The sequence below is a fragment of the Hoplias malabaricus genome, chromosome 3 (assembly GCF_029633855.1).
Source record: "Hoplias malabaricus isolate fHopMal1 chromosome 3, fHopMal1.hap1, whole genome shotgun sequence".
Taxonomy (NCBI): domain Eukaryota; kingdom Metazoa; phylum Chordata; class Actinopteri; order Characiformes; family Erythrinidae; genus Hoplias; species Hoplias malabaricus.
This window is the reverse complement of record NC_089802.1, coordinates 40,880,317-40,899,856: the sequence shown is the minus strand read 5'-3', so window position 1 is coordinate 40,899,856 and position 19,540 is coordinate 40,880,317. Positions and strand designations below refer to the sequence as shown.

The following is a 19,540-nucleotide window of genomic DNA, read 5'->3' as shown; positions in this document are numbered from 1 at the left end:
CCCAGTGGCTCACATCTGTGGAAAATTTCACACGCTCACCCATTCACTCACACCTGTGGACAATTTCACACACTCACCCAGTCGCTCACACCTGTGGACAATTTCAAACACTCACCCAGTCGCTCACACCTGTGGACAATTTCATACACTAACCCAGTCACTCACACCTGTGGACAATTTCACACACTGACCCAGTCACTCACACCTGTGGACAATTTCATACACTCACCCAGTCACTCACACCTGTGGACAATTTCACACACTCACCCAGTCGCTCACACCTGTGGACAATTTCACACACTCACCCAGTCACTCACACCTGTGGACAATTTCAAACACTCACCCAGTCGCTCACACCTGTGGACAATTTCTCACACTCACCCAGTCACTCACACCTGTGATATATTTCACACACTCACTCCGTCACTCACACCTGTGGACAATTTCACACACTCACCCAGTCGCTCACACCTGTGGACAATTTCACACACTCACCCAGTCACTCACATCTGTGGACAATTTATCACACTCACTCAGTCACTCACACCTGTGGACAATTTCACACACTCACCCAGTGGCTCACATCTGTGGACAATTTCACACGCTCACCCAGTCGCTCACACCTGTGGACAATTTCACACACTCACCCAGTGGCTCACATCTGTGGACAATTTCACACGCTCACCCATTCACTCACACCTGTGGACAATTTCACACACTCACCCAGTCGCTCACACCTGTGGACAATTTCAAACACTCACCCAGTCGCTCACACCTGTGGACAATTTCATACACTAACCCAGTCACTCACACCTGTGGACAATTTCACACACTGACCCAGTCACTCACACCTGTGGACAATTTCATACACTCACCCAGTCACTCACACCTGTGGACAATTTCTCACACTCACCCAGTAACTCACACCCGTGGACAATTTCACACACTGACCCAGTCACTCACACCTGTGGACAATTTCAAACACTCACCCAGTCGCTCACACCTGTGGACAATTTCATACACTCACCCAGTCGCTCACTCCTGTGGACAATTTTTCACACTCACCCAGTCACTCACACCTGTTGACAATTTCTCACACTAACCCAGTCACTCACACCTGTGGACAATTTCACATACTCACCCAGTCATTCACACCAATGGACAATTTCACACATTCACCCAGTCACTCACACCTGTGGACAATTTCACACACTCACCCAGTCGCTCACACCTGTGGACAATTTCATACACTAACCCAGTCACTCACACCTGTGGACAATTTCTAACACTCACCCAGTCACTCACACCTGTGGACAATTTCACATACTCACCCAGTCACTCACACCTGTGGACAATTTCATACACTGACCCAGTCACTCACACCTGTGGACAATTTCACACACTCATCCAGTCACTCACATCTGTGGACAATTTCACACACTGATCCCAGTCACTCACACCTGTGGACAATTTCACACACTCACTCAGTCACTCACACCTGTGGACAATTTCACACGCTCACTCAGTCACTCACGCCTGTGGACAATTTCTCACACTCACCCAGTCGCTCACACCTGTGGACAATTTCATACACTAACCCAGTCACTCACACCTGTGGACAATTTCACACACTCACCCAGTCGCTCACACCTGTGGACAATTTCATACACTAACCCAGTCACTCACACCTGTGGACAATTTCTAACACTCACCCAGTCACTCACACCTGTGGACAATTTCACATACTCACCCAGTCACTCACACCTGTGGACAATTTCATACACTGACCCAGTCACTCACACCTGTGGACAATTTCACACACTCATCCAGTCACTCACATCTGTGGACAATTTCACACACTGATCCCAGTCACTCACACCTGTGGACAATTTCACACACTCACTCAGTCACTCACACCTGTGGACAATTTCACACGCTCACTCAGTCACTCACGCCTGTGGACAATTTCTCACACTCACCCAGTCGCTCACACCTGTGGACAATTTCTCACACTCACCCAGTCGCTCACACCTGTGGACAATTTCAAACACTCACCCAGTCGCTCACACCTGTGGACAATTTCATACACTAACCCAGTCACTCACACCTGTGGACAATTTCACACACTCACCCAGTCACTCACACCTGTGGACAATTTCACACACTGACCCAGTCACTCACACCTGTGGACAATTTCATACACTCACCCAGTCACTCACACCTGTGGACAATTTCTCACACTCACCCAGTAACTCACACCCGTGGACAATTTCACACACTGACCCAGTCACTCACACCTGTGGACAATTTCAAACACTCACCCAGTCGCTCACACCTGTGGACAATTTCATACACTCACCCAGTCGCTCACTCCTGTGGACAATTTCTCACACTCACCCAGTCACTCACACCTGTTGACAATTTCTCACACTAACCCAGTCACTCACACCTGTGGACAATTTCACATACTCACCCAGTCATTCACACCAATGGACAATTTCACACATTCACCCAGTCACTCACACCTGTGGACAATTTCAAACACTCACCCAGTCACTCACACCTGTGGACAATTTCACATACTCACCCAGTCACTCACACCTGTGGACAATTTCATACACTAACCCAGTCACTCACACCTGTGGACAATTTCACACACTCACCCAGTCACTCACACCTGTGGACAATTTCTCACACTCACCCAGTCACTCACACCTGTGGACAATTTCTCACACTCACCCAGTAACTCACACCCGTGGACAATTTCACACACTGACCCAGTCACTCACACCTGTGGACAATTTCATACACTCACCCAGTCGCTCACTCCTGTGGACAATTTCTCACACTCACCCAGTCACTCACACCTGTGGACAATTTCTCACACTCACCCAGTAACTCACACCCGTGGACAATTTCACACACTGACCCAGTCACTCACACCTGTGGACAATTTCAAACACTCACCCAGTCGCTCACACCTGTGGACAATTTCATACACTCACCCAGTCGCTCACTCCTGTGGACAATTTCTCACACTCACCCAGTCACTCACACCTGTTGACAATTTCTCACACTAACCCAGTCACTCACACCTGTTGACAATTTCACATACTCACCCAGTCATTCACACCAATGGACAATTTCACACATTCACCCAGTCACTCACACCTGTGGACAAGTTCACACATTCACACAGTCACTTGAACATTGACATTTGTTGAAAATTCCACACTCACACAATCATTCACACACACACACACACACACACACACACACACACCTATGGACAGTTTCACATATTCACCCAGTTACATATTCACCCCTGTGACCAGTTTCACGCAGAAAGGCCTTTGAGGCATCCATCTTCCTCTCAGTGATTGCAGTGTACAGACGGCATATGTCGGTCTGCATTTTCCTCCATCAGCTCCAATATAATTGTGCTGTAATTGTGTTACACATAAAAGTTTTATATTTGCAATTAAGCCTGTGGTTGTAAGGTTCTTTTGGAGTTGCCCTCAGGCTGAAAGCATTATGCCAGCCTTTTTCCCCCATGCCCTGCAGTAATGAAACAGAGGGCTTTTCTCGCTCCTGAGAAAACCCCCTTTTCCCTTTCCCTCTGCAGCCATTTAACCTCAGCCAGACTTCAAAGGAACCTTCCGGTCCTGAGATGAATCCTGTTTGAAGTGGAGGAAATGGAGCTCAAAATGGTGCTCGTAAAAATGCGAGAGCCCAAAGAGCAACACTCTAAAATAATAACAATAATAATAATGATAATAATAATAAAAATAAAAATAAAAATAAATGGGCTTCACTTAATTCCACACAATTGAGCAAGGGGTGTGTGAGTGAGTGTGTGTAAGAGTGTGTGACGGGCGGAAAGGAAGATAAAATCTGACAAACGACTTACCTCCCACGTTATCACCAACTCTGACTTGGTACCACCCCCTCCTCCTACATCCGTGGGGGCTGTATCGGGAACTGTGAATCAGAATTGGAATTAGAATCCAAATCAGAATGTGTATCCAAAGGTGAATTGGAATCAGAATCACTGATATTTGCCATGTCACATCAATACAAGGCATTAGTCAAGATGAGTGAGTGCAAACATCTATGAAAATGACACAATACAAGTACACAAAATGTTTGCAGAATTCAAGACATTCTGGAGTAACCACTTAATACATTTAATAAATAAAAAATATAAGAGATAAACACACTGGTCACTCTAACGGTCTGAGCATACTTCTTTCGGAGACAATGTTTGCCTGACTTCGGCGAACAATATGATGTAATTTAGGAGAACACAAACAACATACATTGTGAGAAGGGTTTCGCTCGTGATGTTGTGGACACTGAAGCTGGGTGAATGCCACATGACAAAGCTTTTCATTGCTTTGTACAAAAGAGGACTGTCACAACACAAACATGGAGAGTAGAGGAGGGTATGCGACAGGCAAAACCAAACCGCAGAAAGTATGCTACCTTGCAAAGCTTGCAAAGGTGCTCTCAGTTCACTCAGCCCTCACAAATTTCATTTAGAGAGAAGTATGCTCAGGACTTAACACAGCAGCATCTGTGCCTTGGGAGATAGTAGGTAGTTCCCATTCTGGGTTCTGTGCAGAACCTGACCCCAATGAACTGCTTCTGGAGGCTCCTCTTGGAGGTCACCAGTGACTGTTCTGTCAGAATTGTCTTGTTGAAAAATAATATTTTGTCATTCCTCTATAAAAGTCACCTTGATGAATAATTTCTGTATTATTCTCCTGTACTCCACATCCTTTCTGTATCATTCTCCTGTACTCTGGATCCTTTATGTATCATTCTCCTGTACTCTGGATCCTTTCTGTATCATTCTCCTGTACTCCGCATCCTTTCTGTATCATTCTCCTGTACTCTGGATCCTTTATGTATCATTCTCCTGCACTCTGGATCCTTTCTGTATCATTCTCCTGTACTCCACATTCTTTCTGTATCATTCTCCTGTACTCTGAATCCTTTCTGTATCATTCTCCTGTACTCCACATCCTTTCTGTATCATTCTCCTGTACTCCACATCCTTTCTGTATCATTCTCCTGTACTCTGGATCCTTTCTGTATCATTCTCCTGTACTCCACATCCTTTCTGTATCATTCTCCTGTACTCCACATCCTTTCTGTATCATTCTCCTGTACTCTGAATCCTTTCTGTATCATTCACCTGTACTCTAAATCCTTTCTGCATCATTCTCCTGTACTCCACATCCTTTCTGTATCATTCTCCTGTACTCTGGATCCTTTCTGTAATGACCTATTCAATACTTATTAGTAGTACCATTAAGGTCTTAAAGATTTGCCATTGTGGGCTTGCTATATAGATGTTTGCTGACTTTGAAAGTGTGAAAATGTGTATTAGTGGGGTCTCGGGCCCTAGTGCAATGCGATGAGGGAGATTTACAGCTCCATTTTTCCAGCCCTGAGTGAAAAAAGGGAAAATCAAATGAGCGGAGAGAGATGAGTGCAGGCTTCAAGACGGTCCAAACCTGCTTCCATTCTCACGGATGACACTCGGAACAACGACGGTGAGATTGAATTGTCAAACGCTCCACGTGCGTGAGTAAAGGTTTGTCTTGGGAAATGTGGGTGTGTGAAGAGCAGTGTGTTCTCCTCTGATGGAGGGAGGCAGAGCCCAGCATTTTATGTTCACAACTCTGGGGGAAATGATCCATCATGTTTAATCTGTTGCATCAACTTCTGTTTGTGTGTGTGTGTGTGTGTGGAGGTAGGGGGAGGTGGGACTTTACATACTGTACCATTTAATATCCTGAATCTAAACAGATCTAAAAGCTTTCTTAAATTCAGACGTCATTTGCATACACAATTTACAATCCTTCTGTGTAATACGCTTAGAAATAAAAACACCAAGTGGGCAAAATGTCTTCAAGTCCAAAAATATATCCTTTGCTCTTTTCAAAACAGACAATAATAGCACAGGGCTATGAACTCTTTCCATTAAAGAGAACGAGGACACAGGTTCACCGCCTCGCTCAGGAGATGAAACAGGATAAGCATTTTCCCACAATGCTCAGTTGCCTGTAATTTAGTTTGAGCTGCTTTTGAAAAGGCTACAAATATGATAATACCTATGTATGAATCCATTTTCAATACTATTTTTGTATTCAATCTATAAGTTTAAAAGCCCACATTTCAGAAATTGATAATAATAAAAAAATGATTATATTAGAAAAGTACACCTGGTGCCTCCTGAAGCCTTTTTAAGATCATGTTCAGACTGCCAGCCAAAATCCAATGTTTGGCAAATCTAGATTGTATCCAGATTGATTTTTGATAGTCTGGACAGCAAAAGAACACATATTCTTCACAAATCAGATCCAAACCATATTTAGTGGTGATTTGAAGTGTAATTCCAACTGAATTTTTACAGATGTGTCTCAGTCTGGACTCTCAGGCGGCCCAAAGAGTGAGATATCATCTTGTCTTTTGTATCACTCACCACAGAGCCCAGGTGCCTCGTAAACTTGGCAAGCCAACAAAGGTCTTGAGGACTACGTTTTGCAGATGGTACATTGCGTAAGACACCACACCTCTTGCTACACAGTGAAGCCCAAAGCACATTAATTTGGCAATGATGGCAGTCTCCTGCGTCAGTGAGTTTGTCTGACATGAGACAAGGATTCTGAAGAATTAACAACTTGAGTGACCGATTGTGCGGCTACATTGTGCGCTTCCATCTCTCTGATTTCCACATCTGAAATCCAAGTCACCTGTGTAGCTACATACTGACAGTCGTTACTGCAGCCAACCGTGGTCTGATCTGACGCAGATAACAGAGGAGACAGTGGTCTTAAAGCGGATGTAAAAAATAATTACTTCTTCAGTGCATGCACATGATTTTGAGGACATGTTGGCCACCAGCTCACACACTGAGAAACAAATCCACCCTGTCAGAATATTTTGTGAGCCGCAGTTAGAAAACATGGGAAACAAGCCATTTTGATGCTCCCTCAATTCTGACGTCAAGTGCAGACAGTTCAGGATGGTCCAGCCCCCTCGTCTGAGCCTCTCCAATCACAGCGTTGGACCCGTGTTTATGTGCGAGCGCAAAGACGAGGTTAAATTCAGCAAAACAGACACAGCAAGCATAGAGAAATAAGAGCACAGAGTAGGAAATGAGAAAAAAAGAACTGAGAAGAAAGATAACTGAGCAAAAACAGCTAAAAAAACAGAGCTTCTGCTCCCCGCTCCTCACTGCTGTGCGCTCGGGGTCGGGTGAACAATTAGCAGCTCGTTATCATTTAAAGGAACAGGTGCTGAAACGACACTGACTCTCAGACACACGGAGGGAATAACCAACACAATGGCATACAACATAAAATGGTGGAAACGTAATCAACATAATCAACAGTAAAACAACATATTACATGTTTAAGTATATTTAGCACCTTTAAATAAATGAGAGAAAATGGGATTCAGTGTGAGAGAGAGAGAGAGAGAGAGAGAGAGAGAGAGAGAGAGAGAGAGAATGTGGAAATCATGCATAATTCCATATGCATCTCTCTCCGTCTCACCTTTCTCCCACACATATAGCTTTCTCTCTCATAAATATATACAGTACATACACACACACACACACACACACACACACACACACATATATGTAACACTCACTTGCGTCTTCTGTCCTGGTCTTTGCAGAGGGTGGGCTGGGCTCCCCCATCCCCACACTGTTACTGGCCACCACCCTGAACTCATACTCCACCCAGGCGTTCAGGTCCACCACTGTGGCCGTCAGAGTGTTGCCGTTGATCATCTCAGGAACTGGACAGAAAAAAGGAATGTGGGAAAATATGGAGATGACATGTGTTCAGTCACTCCCCACCCCTCTAAAGAACAGCCTCTAAAGAGTATTGTGTCCCAAAGCCAAGGCTGCAGCCCAGACGCCGTGCATCCCTCAGCCGTTATGTCATAGCTCTAAGACAAAGTTCACTCCGAATGCTTTGGTGTGGAGAGAGTTGGCTAGTATCCAACTTATCCGACACAAATGTCACAACACTGCCTGGTTTGACCATTTCACTTAATAGACCTGTTGGCTCCTCCAGTGGACAGCCTGATAAGGACCTATCCTTCCTTGGCTTTGAAGAACAACCTGTGTCTCTGAATGGTAATGTCTTACCTGTGTCCAGTGCCTGCCAGCCCACAGTGAAGGGCGTCCTGGCCTGGACGCTGTAGCCTGTGATGGGGCTGCCATTGTCTCGGCCAGGGCTCCAGGACAGCTGTGCCGTGCTGTCTGTAACTTCCTCCACCAGCACCGTGTCTGGGGGTCCTGGTGGACCTATGTACACACACACACACACCTACATGTTAATACAGTGGGATACACGGAGTCATTTTTCTCCATTGATTCTTCGTCATGTTATAAAACCATCAATGTCCTCAGTGTCCTGGGGAGCAGTTGGGGGTTAGATGTGTTGCTCAAGAACAATTTAGCATTCAACCATGGACGTTGAGGGAGGTCAATGTGCTGTTCCTGATTTTCCTGTCGATCCTGGGGACTGAACAGATGACATTTGGGCCCTGAGGCTACTTCTCACCTCTTAAGGCCATGGCTGCCTTTCATGGTATAATCCCAAATTATGATCTAGTTCTTTATTTGGAGTTTGTACAACATTTACTCGGTTAATCCCTAGAACGTGGGACTGTTAAAAAAAAAAAAAAAAAAAAAAAAAAAAAAAAAAAAAGTACTAAGCAAAGCTTAAATGCTGCTAATTAGATGCTAATGGTTTTAGAAAATTAAACATACAGCTTATGTGCCACTATTCTGACTGCTTTTGCTGGCTATGGCTTGTTTTTCTCTCATTTTATCTACAAATTGAAGGCTTATTTTGCACACACACACACACACACACACACACACACAATTCAGATGAGGCCTGATCAGAGTCTATAAATATTCCAATCAATCAGAACTGGCATCAGCTTATCTGAACCTCACCTGGAGCTTATTCTCATGATTGAGGGGCAGAAATGAGAGAGGCTCTCCCTGTGAATGTAAATGTGTGTGGATTCCTCAGCGCTCGCTGTTAAATGATGGGCTTTTCTGCTCTAGATATCTTAGTTCTGCGCCAGTTGGATTTTTTTCCCCTGTTCTCAGACTGTGCTGCATTCTGGGACAGTGTGCTGCTCAGCTGATGTGTAAATGAGCCAATTAAAGACACTCTCCATGACAAACAGCCCCACTCTTAAACACCTGGGACGACTATCATAATGTGTAATGGGCATGAATACCAATGTGAATCTTTAGAAAAAAAAAGCAGCTCTGGTGATGTACAGTGGAAAACAGCTCCAGTGACACGTTTATTCCTGTCAACACGGCAAAACGGGCCTTTACTAAAATATTCACAGGCACTGACACTTTCTATAGTGTGTGACATTTTATATATGTGTAGCACTACATGTCTAACACTACTTACATTTGTGAGTGTGTGTGTGTGTGTACGTGAGTCAGTCTTCACACAGCTGACACTAACAAGGTGCAAAAAAGAGTATCTTATGTGTGACACTAGTGTGACAATCCTGTATTCAAGTGTATAACAACAACAGTCTAACTCTATTTGTGTTTACTGTCATGGAAAATATATCATTTTAATGTAGTACATGAACCTCGCTAATGCCTCAAAACATACCAAGTCCATGCATGGACAGTAAGCTGCTAACAACAGTTCCTTCTGAATGTATAGTTTCAGTGATGTCACAAAAATCTCAGCATTTACATTCACTCGTTCTACCCACCTCACAGCAATGTAGCCCCACCCACTCATATTGACATTATAAAAGGGTGTCAATCCAGGGTTTCCAATCAGAACAGAGCTCATTTACATACACCTAGTCACCTAGTATAATTCTTAGGCTTAAAAAAGTGATGGTATGTGTTAATGTGAAAATAAATTGACATTAGAAATTGATATATCACAAGCAATGCAGCTTTCCCACCTTTCACAATCAAGACTGCGTCCACGGACAAGTTCTCCACTTCCGTGTCGATGATACAGACATACTTCCCTCCGTGGTGAAGCTGGATGTTTCGGATCATCAGATCTCCAGAGTTCCTCTGTGGGAAATACAGAGTAAAAAAACAAAAACAGCATAGTTCATTACAATCTCTAACATCATGATTCATTACTCATCTGCAACTTGACCAGAGCATCTATGGATAAGTGTGTAGCACTCTGATGCCTAATGGAATTTAAAGCAACTCTGAGACTTCTATCCAGAGCATAGATAGATTCACATCATGGTTTTAACTTTGAAAATAATTTTTATTTTTTTAATTTTTATTATTTTAATAACATTTGCCTTATATATTTTATAACTGCTTTCATTCATTCAATTGTTTCTTAGTTTGTTCATTCATTCATTCATTCATTCATTCTTCTGATTATGGTTGTATTCGATCTAATCTAGAGTCTACCCAGAATTACTGGGCAAGTGCTAAAGCATACTCTGGACAATGTGTTTGTCCATCACAGGGCATCACACAGTTAGTCACTCACTCACACCTGTGGACAGTTTCACACACTCACCCAGTCACTCACACATTCACACCTGTGGACAGTTTCACACACTCACCCAGTCACTGACACACTCACCCAGTCACTCACACACTCACACCTGTGGCCAGTTTCACACACTCACCCAGTCACTCACACACTCACACCTGCGGATAGTTTCACACACTCACCCAGTCACTCACACATTCACACCTATGGACAGTTTCACACACTCACCCAGTCACTCACACATTCACACCTGTGGACAGTTTCACACACTCACCCAGTCACTCACACATTCACACCTGTGGACAGTTTCACACACTCACCCAGTCACTCACACCTGTGGACAGTTTCACACACTCACCCAGTCGCTCACACACTCACACCTGTGGATAGTTTCACACACTCACCCAGTCACTCACAAACTCATACCTGTGGACAGTTTCACACACTCACCGAGTCACTCACACACTCACCCAGTCACTCACACCTGTGGACTGTTTCACACACTCACCCAGTCACTAACATACACACCTGTGGACTGTTTCACACACTCACCCAGTCACTCACACACTCACACCTGTGGACTGTTTCACACACACTCACCCAGTCACTCACACATTCACACCTGTGGACAGTTTCACACACTCACACACTCACCCAGTCACTCACATATGTGGACAGTTTCAAACACTCACCCAGTCACTCACATACTCACACCTGCGGACAGTTTCACACACTCATCCAGTCACTCACACACTCACACCTGTGGACAGTCACACCTGTGGACATATAGCCAGTCCATCCACTAGCATGTGTGTTTGGACTGTGAGCATTTCTGAACTGGAGCTGATCTTTGGTTGCCATGGTTTCACTGAAGACAAGTGCTATGCCTCAGTAGCGAAGATAAAGCATGTAGCACCCTGCTCGATTCCCATTGGTAACTGCTGAATCGATTTGCTCCTAATTTGCATAAAATTAATTTTATTTTCTGCCAACTTCATGCTGCCAGTGTTCATACTGCCTCGTGTCACTGGAAATTGCCTTTGAAAATTAAGGACATCTGGCTGTTTTGTCTCTGCATGGAGCTCCCTGTGTGAATGCAGTGTTAGGCCACTGGGCCCCCTGGGAGCCCCCAACTAACAGCGTTGAAGACTGAAATCTCATCTTGAAGACTGCTTTTGTTAATCGTTTTGTCTATTTTTCAAAACATTGTCACTTGTACTTGATAGAGAGCCCAGCCTTGTAGCTCTGGTACAAAAGCAAACCAAGACCCAAAACCTGTCTCACCTCCTTAGCTACATTTAGAGGAAAAGGGTGTACCTCTCAATTTTAGGCAAACTGATACGTCAACCAAAGGCATCTTGTCAGTCACATGGTCCGAGGGTCTATCTTTGACCTTGTGAACAATGCTCTGACAGTGGAGAATGAAAAGGAATTGTGACATGTGACCAGAACTGTTCAAATCTCATCAAGGTCTTCAGGTCTCCGTGTCCTCAGAGATACCAACAATCCCTGGTTAAAGCGGTCTGCCATCCCCAGCGGGAAAAAACAGACCTTGGCGATGACTAGCCCCCAGGCTAAGCTCCTATCCAGCTCTCCCAGACACACACAACAGCCTGCTAAAACAAACACATTCTGGCTAATTGGCATGACACTAATTATTCTGTAATTACATAAGCAGGAGGGGGAGGGGTGAAGCAGTGAGATGCACATAACAAGAGCTAATATTGTTCTAAATAAATAAATAAAGAGTGAGTGCCAACTCCATTGGGAATAATAAACTCTTAGTACAAGGGAGGCACAAGTCGGTAGATGTCATTATCTGAAAGCATCTTTCATCACAGCAGCATGAAATGTAAAAACAGCTGCTGATTTCACAGGAATACAGATAAAATCGACAGCTTCAACACAGTCTGACTGATATTGACATTATAGTCCACCTCTTCTGTGAAACAGCAAAACAAACATCTCAATTTAAGAGAAGAATCAAACAAGGAAACACACGCATATATCACAGAGATAATGCATATGGAATTCAGCCATGTCTGAACAAATGAGTAGTTGTCTTAAACCTTTTGTAGAGAAAACATTTTATGGGTTTTGATATATTTTGGAGCTACTGGGAAGATTTGGAGTGCCAGTGATAATGTGATTATTTTAGGGCTGAATGCAATGAAGAGTGTAAAAGCAAGAGTGTAAATCCTTCCCAGATAAAAAGAAGATATTATTGCAGCAAGAAAGTTAAAAAGAAATCCAAAGTAATATGCTTTATTTCAGAGTAAATAAGTGTCTATAAATGTTAAAAGTGTCACAGGGGGACCTCTGGTCTGCTCCCAGGAACTCTCTTGAAAGGGATTCCTCTGGTGAGAGAAACTCCAAAGGTGGAGTGGGAGGCCTTGCCCTTAAGACTGGAAGTGCCTCTCACCCTACGGAGCCTGAACATGAGGTGGCATGTGAACAGAGTGTGCTCAGTTGGTAGAGCATTCATCTGCAAAAGTGGACAGACTCAGACTCTGGCGAGTTAATGGTTGTTTCTTGAGATTGTGTATTTGGGTTTTGCCAGGTGTGAGGCACTCCATCACTTGGGACCCCTGTTTGTCCAGGTCAGAGTTTCCCTGGCCAGAGGTGTCCCTTTCAAAGTTCAGGGGTTTTGCAATCAGATCAGTGGTCTTCCTTTGAAAAATGGTTTGAATTATTGGTAGTGCATCTCTGATAGATCATAAGTCATTCATAGGTCCTCAGACATTTAGCTTCTAGTTAGTCATTAACTGCAAATAAAATGAAGATTCCAAAGGTTATCCTTTTGATCCTTCTTCACATCATAAAACAGCCATCATACTGACACCTGCATGTATCAGAGACTTTATACTTACTGTAATTTCAACATGGCTACCTCTGAGGGGTTCAATTCTACAGAGCATATACTGGTTAATTTATGGCATACAAAGCTCATATGAACTACAATTCATGGAACATATAAAAGTAATTTATAATAAAAAGATCCCAACATGACAGCACATGTGCCCTGACACTGATATTACTAATAATAATGTGTCGCTTGCAGTTAAGACTTACGACTTAAGAAGTGTTTAAACGTCATAGCCAAACAACAAAGTCTCACAATGATACTGATGCAAATCCCCACTCTTAGGAATCTACTTTGGCACTAACAGCTCCCACTTTCGAAATATTTTTAGCCTGCAAAACATGAGTGAGTGAGGGAGTGAGTGAGGGAGTCAGTTACAAATCTATTCCATATAAATACCTTGTGGCCTCTGTATACATCAAGGATTCTCTTAAACCCAAACATCTATAAAAAAAAAAAAAAACATTTAGACTAATTTCTTTTTTGCTTTTTTTTCTCATCAGCTATTGTGCTTAACTAGTTCTTTGCACAGTGTATACTGTGTTATTGTGTTGCTCCAGTGTAGACCAGAGTGGGATGGGCCTCCATAAGCATTTTCTATGGTTTTTCTGGGTTCAGTGGGTCTTCCTCTTGTTCTAAAGTGAAGTGTTTCCTGCCACTGTCCCCTCAATGACCCCTCACTTCAGGCAAGGACCAGGAATTCTGTAAAGTTGTTTTCAGACATCTCCAGTCATAAAAATTACTCTATAAATAACATTGAATTGAACTGAAATTGAATAGGAACTGCTGTAACACTATGTCCAGTGGGCTTGCAAAAGGAAAGAGAGAAAAAAAGAATGCAATATGAGGCCACGACTCTAAACCTCATATTCCGCTCCCCTGAAGTCGCTGTCAACTCACTGCTCCACACTTTCCTGAGCTGAAATGTGTGGAGCGATGATTCACTCAAGGGCAATCTAGGTTACCAACACACAAGTCACAGAACATTTCCTCGAGTTACTTCAGGACAACCCCGAATCCTAGCCCACATATCATCCCTGCACCAAGGCTTCGTTGGTCCGTAGGTCGAGAAGTGGGCTGGAACCACTGCTGCCAAGCAGGGGACACTTCCTTGGCTCTGACAAGTCACCGTCCCAGACAAAAGGCATCCGTCTCAGAGGACGTCCACCAGCTGGCAGGGAGAAAACCACAGTGACAGAAACACCAGATCTGACAGTCGTGTGGGGAGGCCGGGTGCTGTTTAATTATGCTAATGTATTCATCCCAAGTAGCAAAGGTGGCTAGCAGTAATCTCCACAAAGGGGAGGCCATGAAAAAGCAGCCTCTCATTACATCTAGAGTCGGGATATGTTGCTGTCATCAGTAGAGAGGGGAGTGACCTTGTATTATTGGAGGGGAGGGTTAAAAACAATGACAATCTTATAATAACTAGTGTTTATTCTGAAATGAAAGGTTTAGATGAAGAGTTTGTCCTCATTTTGCTGCAGAAACAGACAGATTTATCCTATCTTCTTGAAAGGATTTATAATTCTGTAAAGATCATTGCGGTGTGGATTTGACTACATTCAGCATTCAGAAAAAAAAAAAAAAAAAAAAAAAAAAAAAAAATATATATATATATATATATATATATATATATATATATATATATATATATATATATATATATATATAAATATTGAGGTCCACTATTTTCAGATAAAACTTAAGGTAAACAGAGATGTAGGATGCAGCCACACAGCTAATGTTAGCATTCCCAGTGCAAAGCGTGGGATAAAGAACTGCAAAGGCCCGAGCACTGAGCTGTGGAGCTCCATCTAATGCCACTGGAATTGTTTTGTTGATTTAGTTGAGCATTGATATTGAGACCTTGGGGTTGAATGCAATCAAGTATTCACAGCAACAGTGTAATATCACAGGGGTGAAATCTGTAAAGTCATTCAACTGAGACAGAATCACAGATTGACTTTGTGAATCCACACCTTGGGTTGTATACACTGATAGATCACTGGATTAGGAACAAATGGCCAATAATGGGTTGGTCCAAATTTTGCATTAATTAGAGCACACAGACGTCAGGGAAAAGACTCCGCAAGTGGCACACATCCGCCATACACAACTCGACACATTCCCACTGCAGCAGCACCATTATTTGGTGGACAATTTACAGGTGAGTGGGAGGGCATTGTACAGCCTGTTCCAGCATTTTCCAAACAAATTCATGGGGTTGCAGTCAGGTGGTTTTGGGGGCCAAGGCAATGTGGAGAATTCATTTTCATGCTCCTTCAATCATTCCAGCATTGTCCTGTTGACAAACCGAAGAATATTCCCCCTTTACTATAACACCACCAGCAGTCTGTATCACCCTTAGGTTGCAACCTGAAGATGCAGCTTATTTAAATTTCCACCAGATCTAGACACTTGCATTAGCGTGAATCAACAGGATACAGGACTCGTGACTTCCAACCACCGTGTTCCATGTGACCAAGGTCTATTGATGCTTTACTTTGTTGCATAATACCAATCCCGATGTACGACATGTATCAGATAAAACACATGAGGCTGGTCGTGACCTTTAGCTTAATGTTGGTTGATGGTCCTTCAATATTGGTACAACCAAGAAACCATGGTACAAGAACTTCTCACAAACTTCACAGCTGTTGCTGAAACACTGGCACGACAACTTCAGGCTCCAACTATCTATCCACGGTCAAAGTCGATCAAGTCATTTACCCATAACTGCTAAATGTTGCCTTATGCTGTGCAGTGGAATTTATATAAAAGCAGATTGTGATGTGCTTTAGCTGTGATCATATGACACCTGCCATGTGTTCCTAATCCAGTGATCATTCAGGGTATCAGCACAATCTCTGCCAAATGTATATTCTTCTATTAACCACTCAGTTGCACTCTCATTCATTTGTCCACAGACATCCTGGGTTAACTTTAAAAATGCATAAATTGGGAATACAAAGCTTGATTCTTCATCTCATGTGGGTTGCACTTTATTATAATTTTTACATTTTTCCATAAACAACACAAATATCATTTGCTACTTGCTGTGCTTTGCCCCCCGCTAGCTCATATTAATGAGTTGTCCCAGTTGGACCATTTCTTCCATGTGAATCCCAACACTGTGTCCTGAATTCCGTTGGTGTTCATAATTGGGAATTCATAACTTTTGCTCGGACCTTGGGTAAATATTCACTTTCTTCTGACATTGGTTTCTATTCCCTTGTTTCAATAATTTGCCAGAGACAAGCAGAGAACAAATGACTGAGTCCTACATGGTGAAAAACAAGGGGAATGCATTTGACAATAGCCCAGTGTCTTATCTGGCAACTCAAGGCAGGATTTCAAATCATGGTTTGACTTGTGCCAGCCTTGCCCTTGGTTCATGCCAGCAAGCTCATTATGAAATTATTTCAGGGCTCTGGCTACATAAATAGGTATGCAAATTCAATTACAGCAAAGACTGACGATAAGGAATGTTCCCCCTTGAGGTGCAAAAATGAGATGTTGGGAGGAAGAAAAACAGAGGGAAAAAACACGCATGGTTTTAATTGATGCAGCCCCTTTTCACTTCCACTGTAACACACATAGTGTTCTCTGATTCGTTCCCTGTCAATGTAGGTCATATACGTAGTGACCCAGAACCAGTGAATGGAAATCAGCTTTTTCAGTAACGCCATGTATGAAATAACAAGGCTCTTAAACGTGAAGGCGTCTGGCCGTGTCAAACTGAGTGAATGTTAAAGTTGAATTCCAATGATATTTCAATATTTCCACATAGTTTAGGCTTTGAAAGCGCTATAACGTTCAGAATGGTTAGATGAGAAATAGTTCACTGTAGAGAAACCTAAAAACACTTTACAGTGTAACCTGGTGTCACAAGGTCAACAAAATACTAGAAAACACTAGAAATAAACAAAATAAAAAAGGAAAAATATCAGAGATTTTCAGAGCCTTGTTAGAACACCCCTATTGAGGGGAATGTGTTAAAAAATACATAAAAAAACAACCAGAGCTTTAATAAATAATTGCTAGAAGGTATAAACGACAGAATCAGGAGCATCAGAGCTGAAGCGATAGCAGAACTGACATCCCAAGGGCCACGGAATGGAGAGGAGGCTGGAAAAAGCCTGGAACCCAATGTTTGTTTTGATCTCCGATTTGCAGCTTTTAGGCAATTACAGTCCTCGATAAACTAATATTGGCAGAAGAGATGGAAACAAACAGAGCTTCCCAACCATAAAAAATCATCTGGGAGACGAGCAAGACTCGATATCCACACAGTTCACCATGCACTGCTTAAACATGACTAATCAAGGACGCAGGAACCATTATTCACTCATGGTTTCTCTCAGTGAAATTAACTTTGATGTCAAAACTGCACAGAAACAAAGACAATAATTTATCAGAAGTACGGGTGACTAGGCTCCTTCATGAGGTCAGGCGACCTTAGCTTGCTAATGGTTCCAGATGATAGAGTGGATGTAATACAACTGAAACCAGTACAGGAGGTCACTTGTGCCCCTGACATTTCGAACAAGGTGGAGTATCTGGACACAGGGTGAAACAACATGGCTCGGTCTGGCAAAAACCAATACAATGCCTCACTTACCCCCCCAACCCTCTCGAAGTGATCAGAGTCCTGCTGGAAGTCGACGAGCTGGCCATTGAAGGCCCAGGAGAAGGTCACACCCAAGGCTGGGTCCAGGGCCACCTGGCAGGGCAGCACGATGCTCTCCCCCACAATGATCTCCAGATTGCTTGGACCCTGCATGATCCTGGTGGGCTCTGGACACAACAACCACACAGAACTATCAGTTTGATTCAGCTCAGAACAACACAGGGTAAGATTCCACTTATGGTCCTACTAACTATGACTTTCTGTACAGCTGCCCCCCAAATTACAAGTTACTATATGAATATTTCCCAAACTACGACTTACTGTGCAATATCCTCATACACTACAACTTACTATACAGCTCTCTCGTGGACTACAACTTACTGTACAACTACCTCCCACACTACTACACTAAAATTTACTGTACAAATATCTTTTATTTTTAAATATTTCCATCTTGAATTTCCCTCTGGGATCAATAAAGTATCTATCTATCTTTCCTCAAACTACAACTTACAATACAAAAACCTTCATTACACACTATTAACCATTCAGTCATTTCATTTTCATTCATTTCATTTAATTTATTCTTCATTCATTTCATTATTGGTTTTTGAGTAATTATATCCTTGATGCGAACACAAAACCTAGTATCTCCATTTATACCATAATTAATTTCACCAGTTGCTCTTTACAGAAAGGAAACATTTCATAAAGGAACAGAATAATCTGGAATATTATCTGTTTTCCATGGACTTACATTGTCAGTAAGTTTGTCAGTGATATTCATCTAAATGCTTTGGTTCATTGGTGAAGGCCACTGAAAGTGGATGTAGATACACAGTCGCTCTGAAAGTGAAATGACAGTTTTAAAGCCCTGTGAAGTGATTTATCCTCGGTGCCAATGAATTGGAATGAAGCAAATGTTCTATCAAAAGGAGGAATGGAAAGTTTGAAAAGAGAAGGAATGGGGGGATGAGGCCAACTTTCACTCTATGGTGCCCAATCCAGTGGAGACCAACGGCAACAGCAAATCAAGAGGCGCCTAAATCTGGCAAAGCTGCAGTAGAGGCTGAATTTCTAAAACGTGAACCACTGTACACTTGTGAAAAGGTTAAGCGTCTGCTGTAAGCTGCAGCCACTGTCAGTGAGAGAAAAGGACTGTTAAGTGGGAATTAATCAGGGGGATGGGGTTGGGGGGTGCATGGAGCTGAATGAGGGGGATGCAGTGGTGTGTGGACGTCTTCTGAGGGAAAGGTCAGTCTAATTAAATTACACCAGATTAAAGGGGTCAGCTCCTGGCGCAAACCAAAAAAGCTAATGACAAAAATAAATAAATAAATAAGATAGAGGACTCTCTCTCTCTCTCTCTCTCTCTCTCTCACACACACACACACACACACACACAAACAAACACACACACACACACAGACAGACTTTCTCCTTATTTTAACACAACAAATGCACCAATTAAACAGACATCCTACTTAA

General features: G+C 42.9%; 1 protein-coding gene across 1 annotated transcript in view; it reads right to left on the bottom strand.

Annotated features, from left to right (window-relative positions):
* The window catches only part of cntn3b (contactin 3b), a 122,851-nt gene that overhangs the window by 20,558 nt on the left and 82,753 nt on the right, over positions 1 to 19,540 (bottom strand). Inside the window, exons 13-17 of the mRNA XM_066663425.1 lie at positions 18,044 to 18,219; positions 9,991 to 10,108; positions 8,174 to 8,332; positions 7,669 to 7,818; positions 3,911 to 3,981 (exon numbers count right to left, since the gene is read on the bottom strand). Coding sequence (XP_066519522.1) covers positions 3,911 to 3,981; positions 7,669 to 7,818; positions 8,174 to 8,332; positions 9,991 to 10,108; positions 18,044 to 18,219 — 674 coding nt within the window. The remainder of the gene's footprint in view (positions 1 to 3,910; positions 3,982 to 7,668; positions 7,819 to 8,173; positions 8,333 to 9,990; positions 10,109 to 18,043; positions 18,220 to 19,540) is intronic.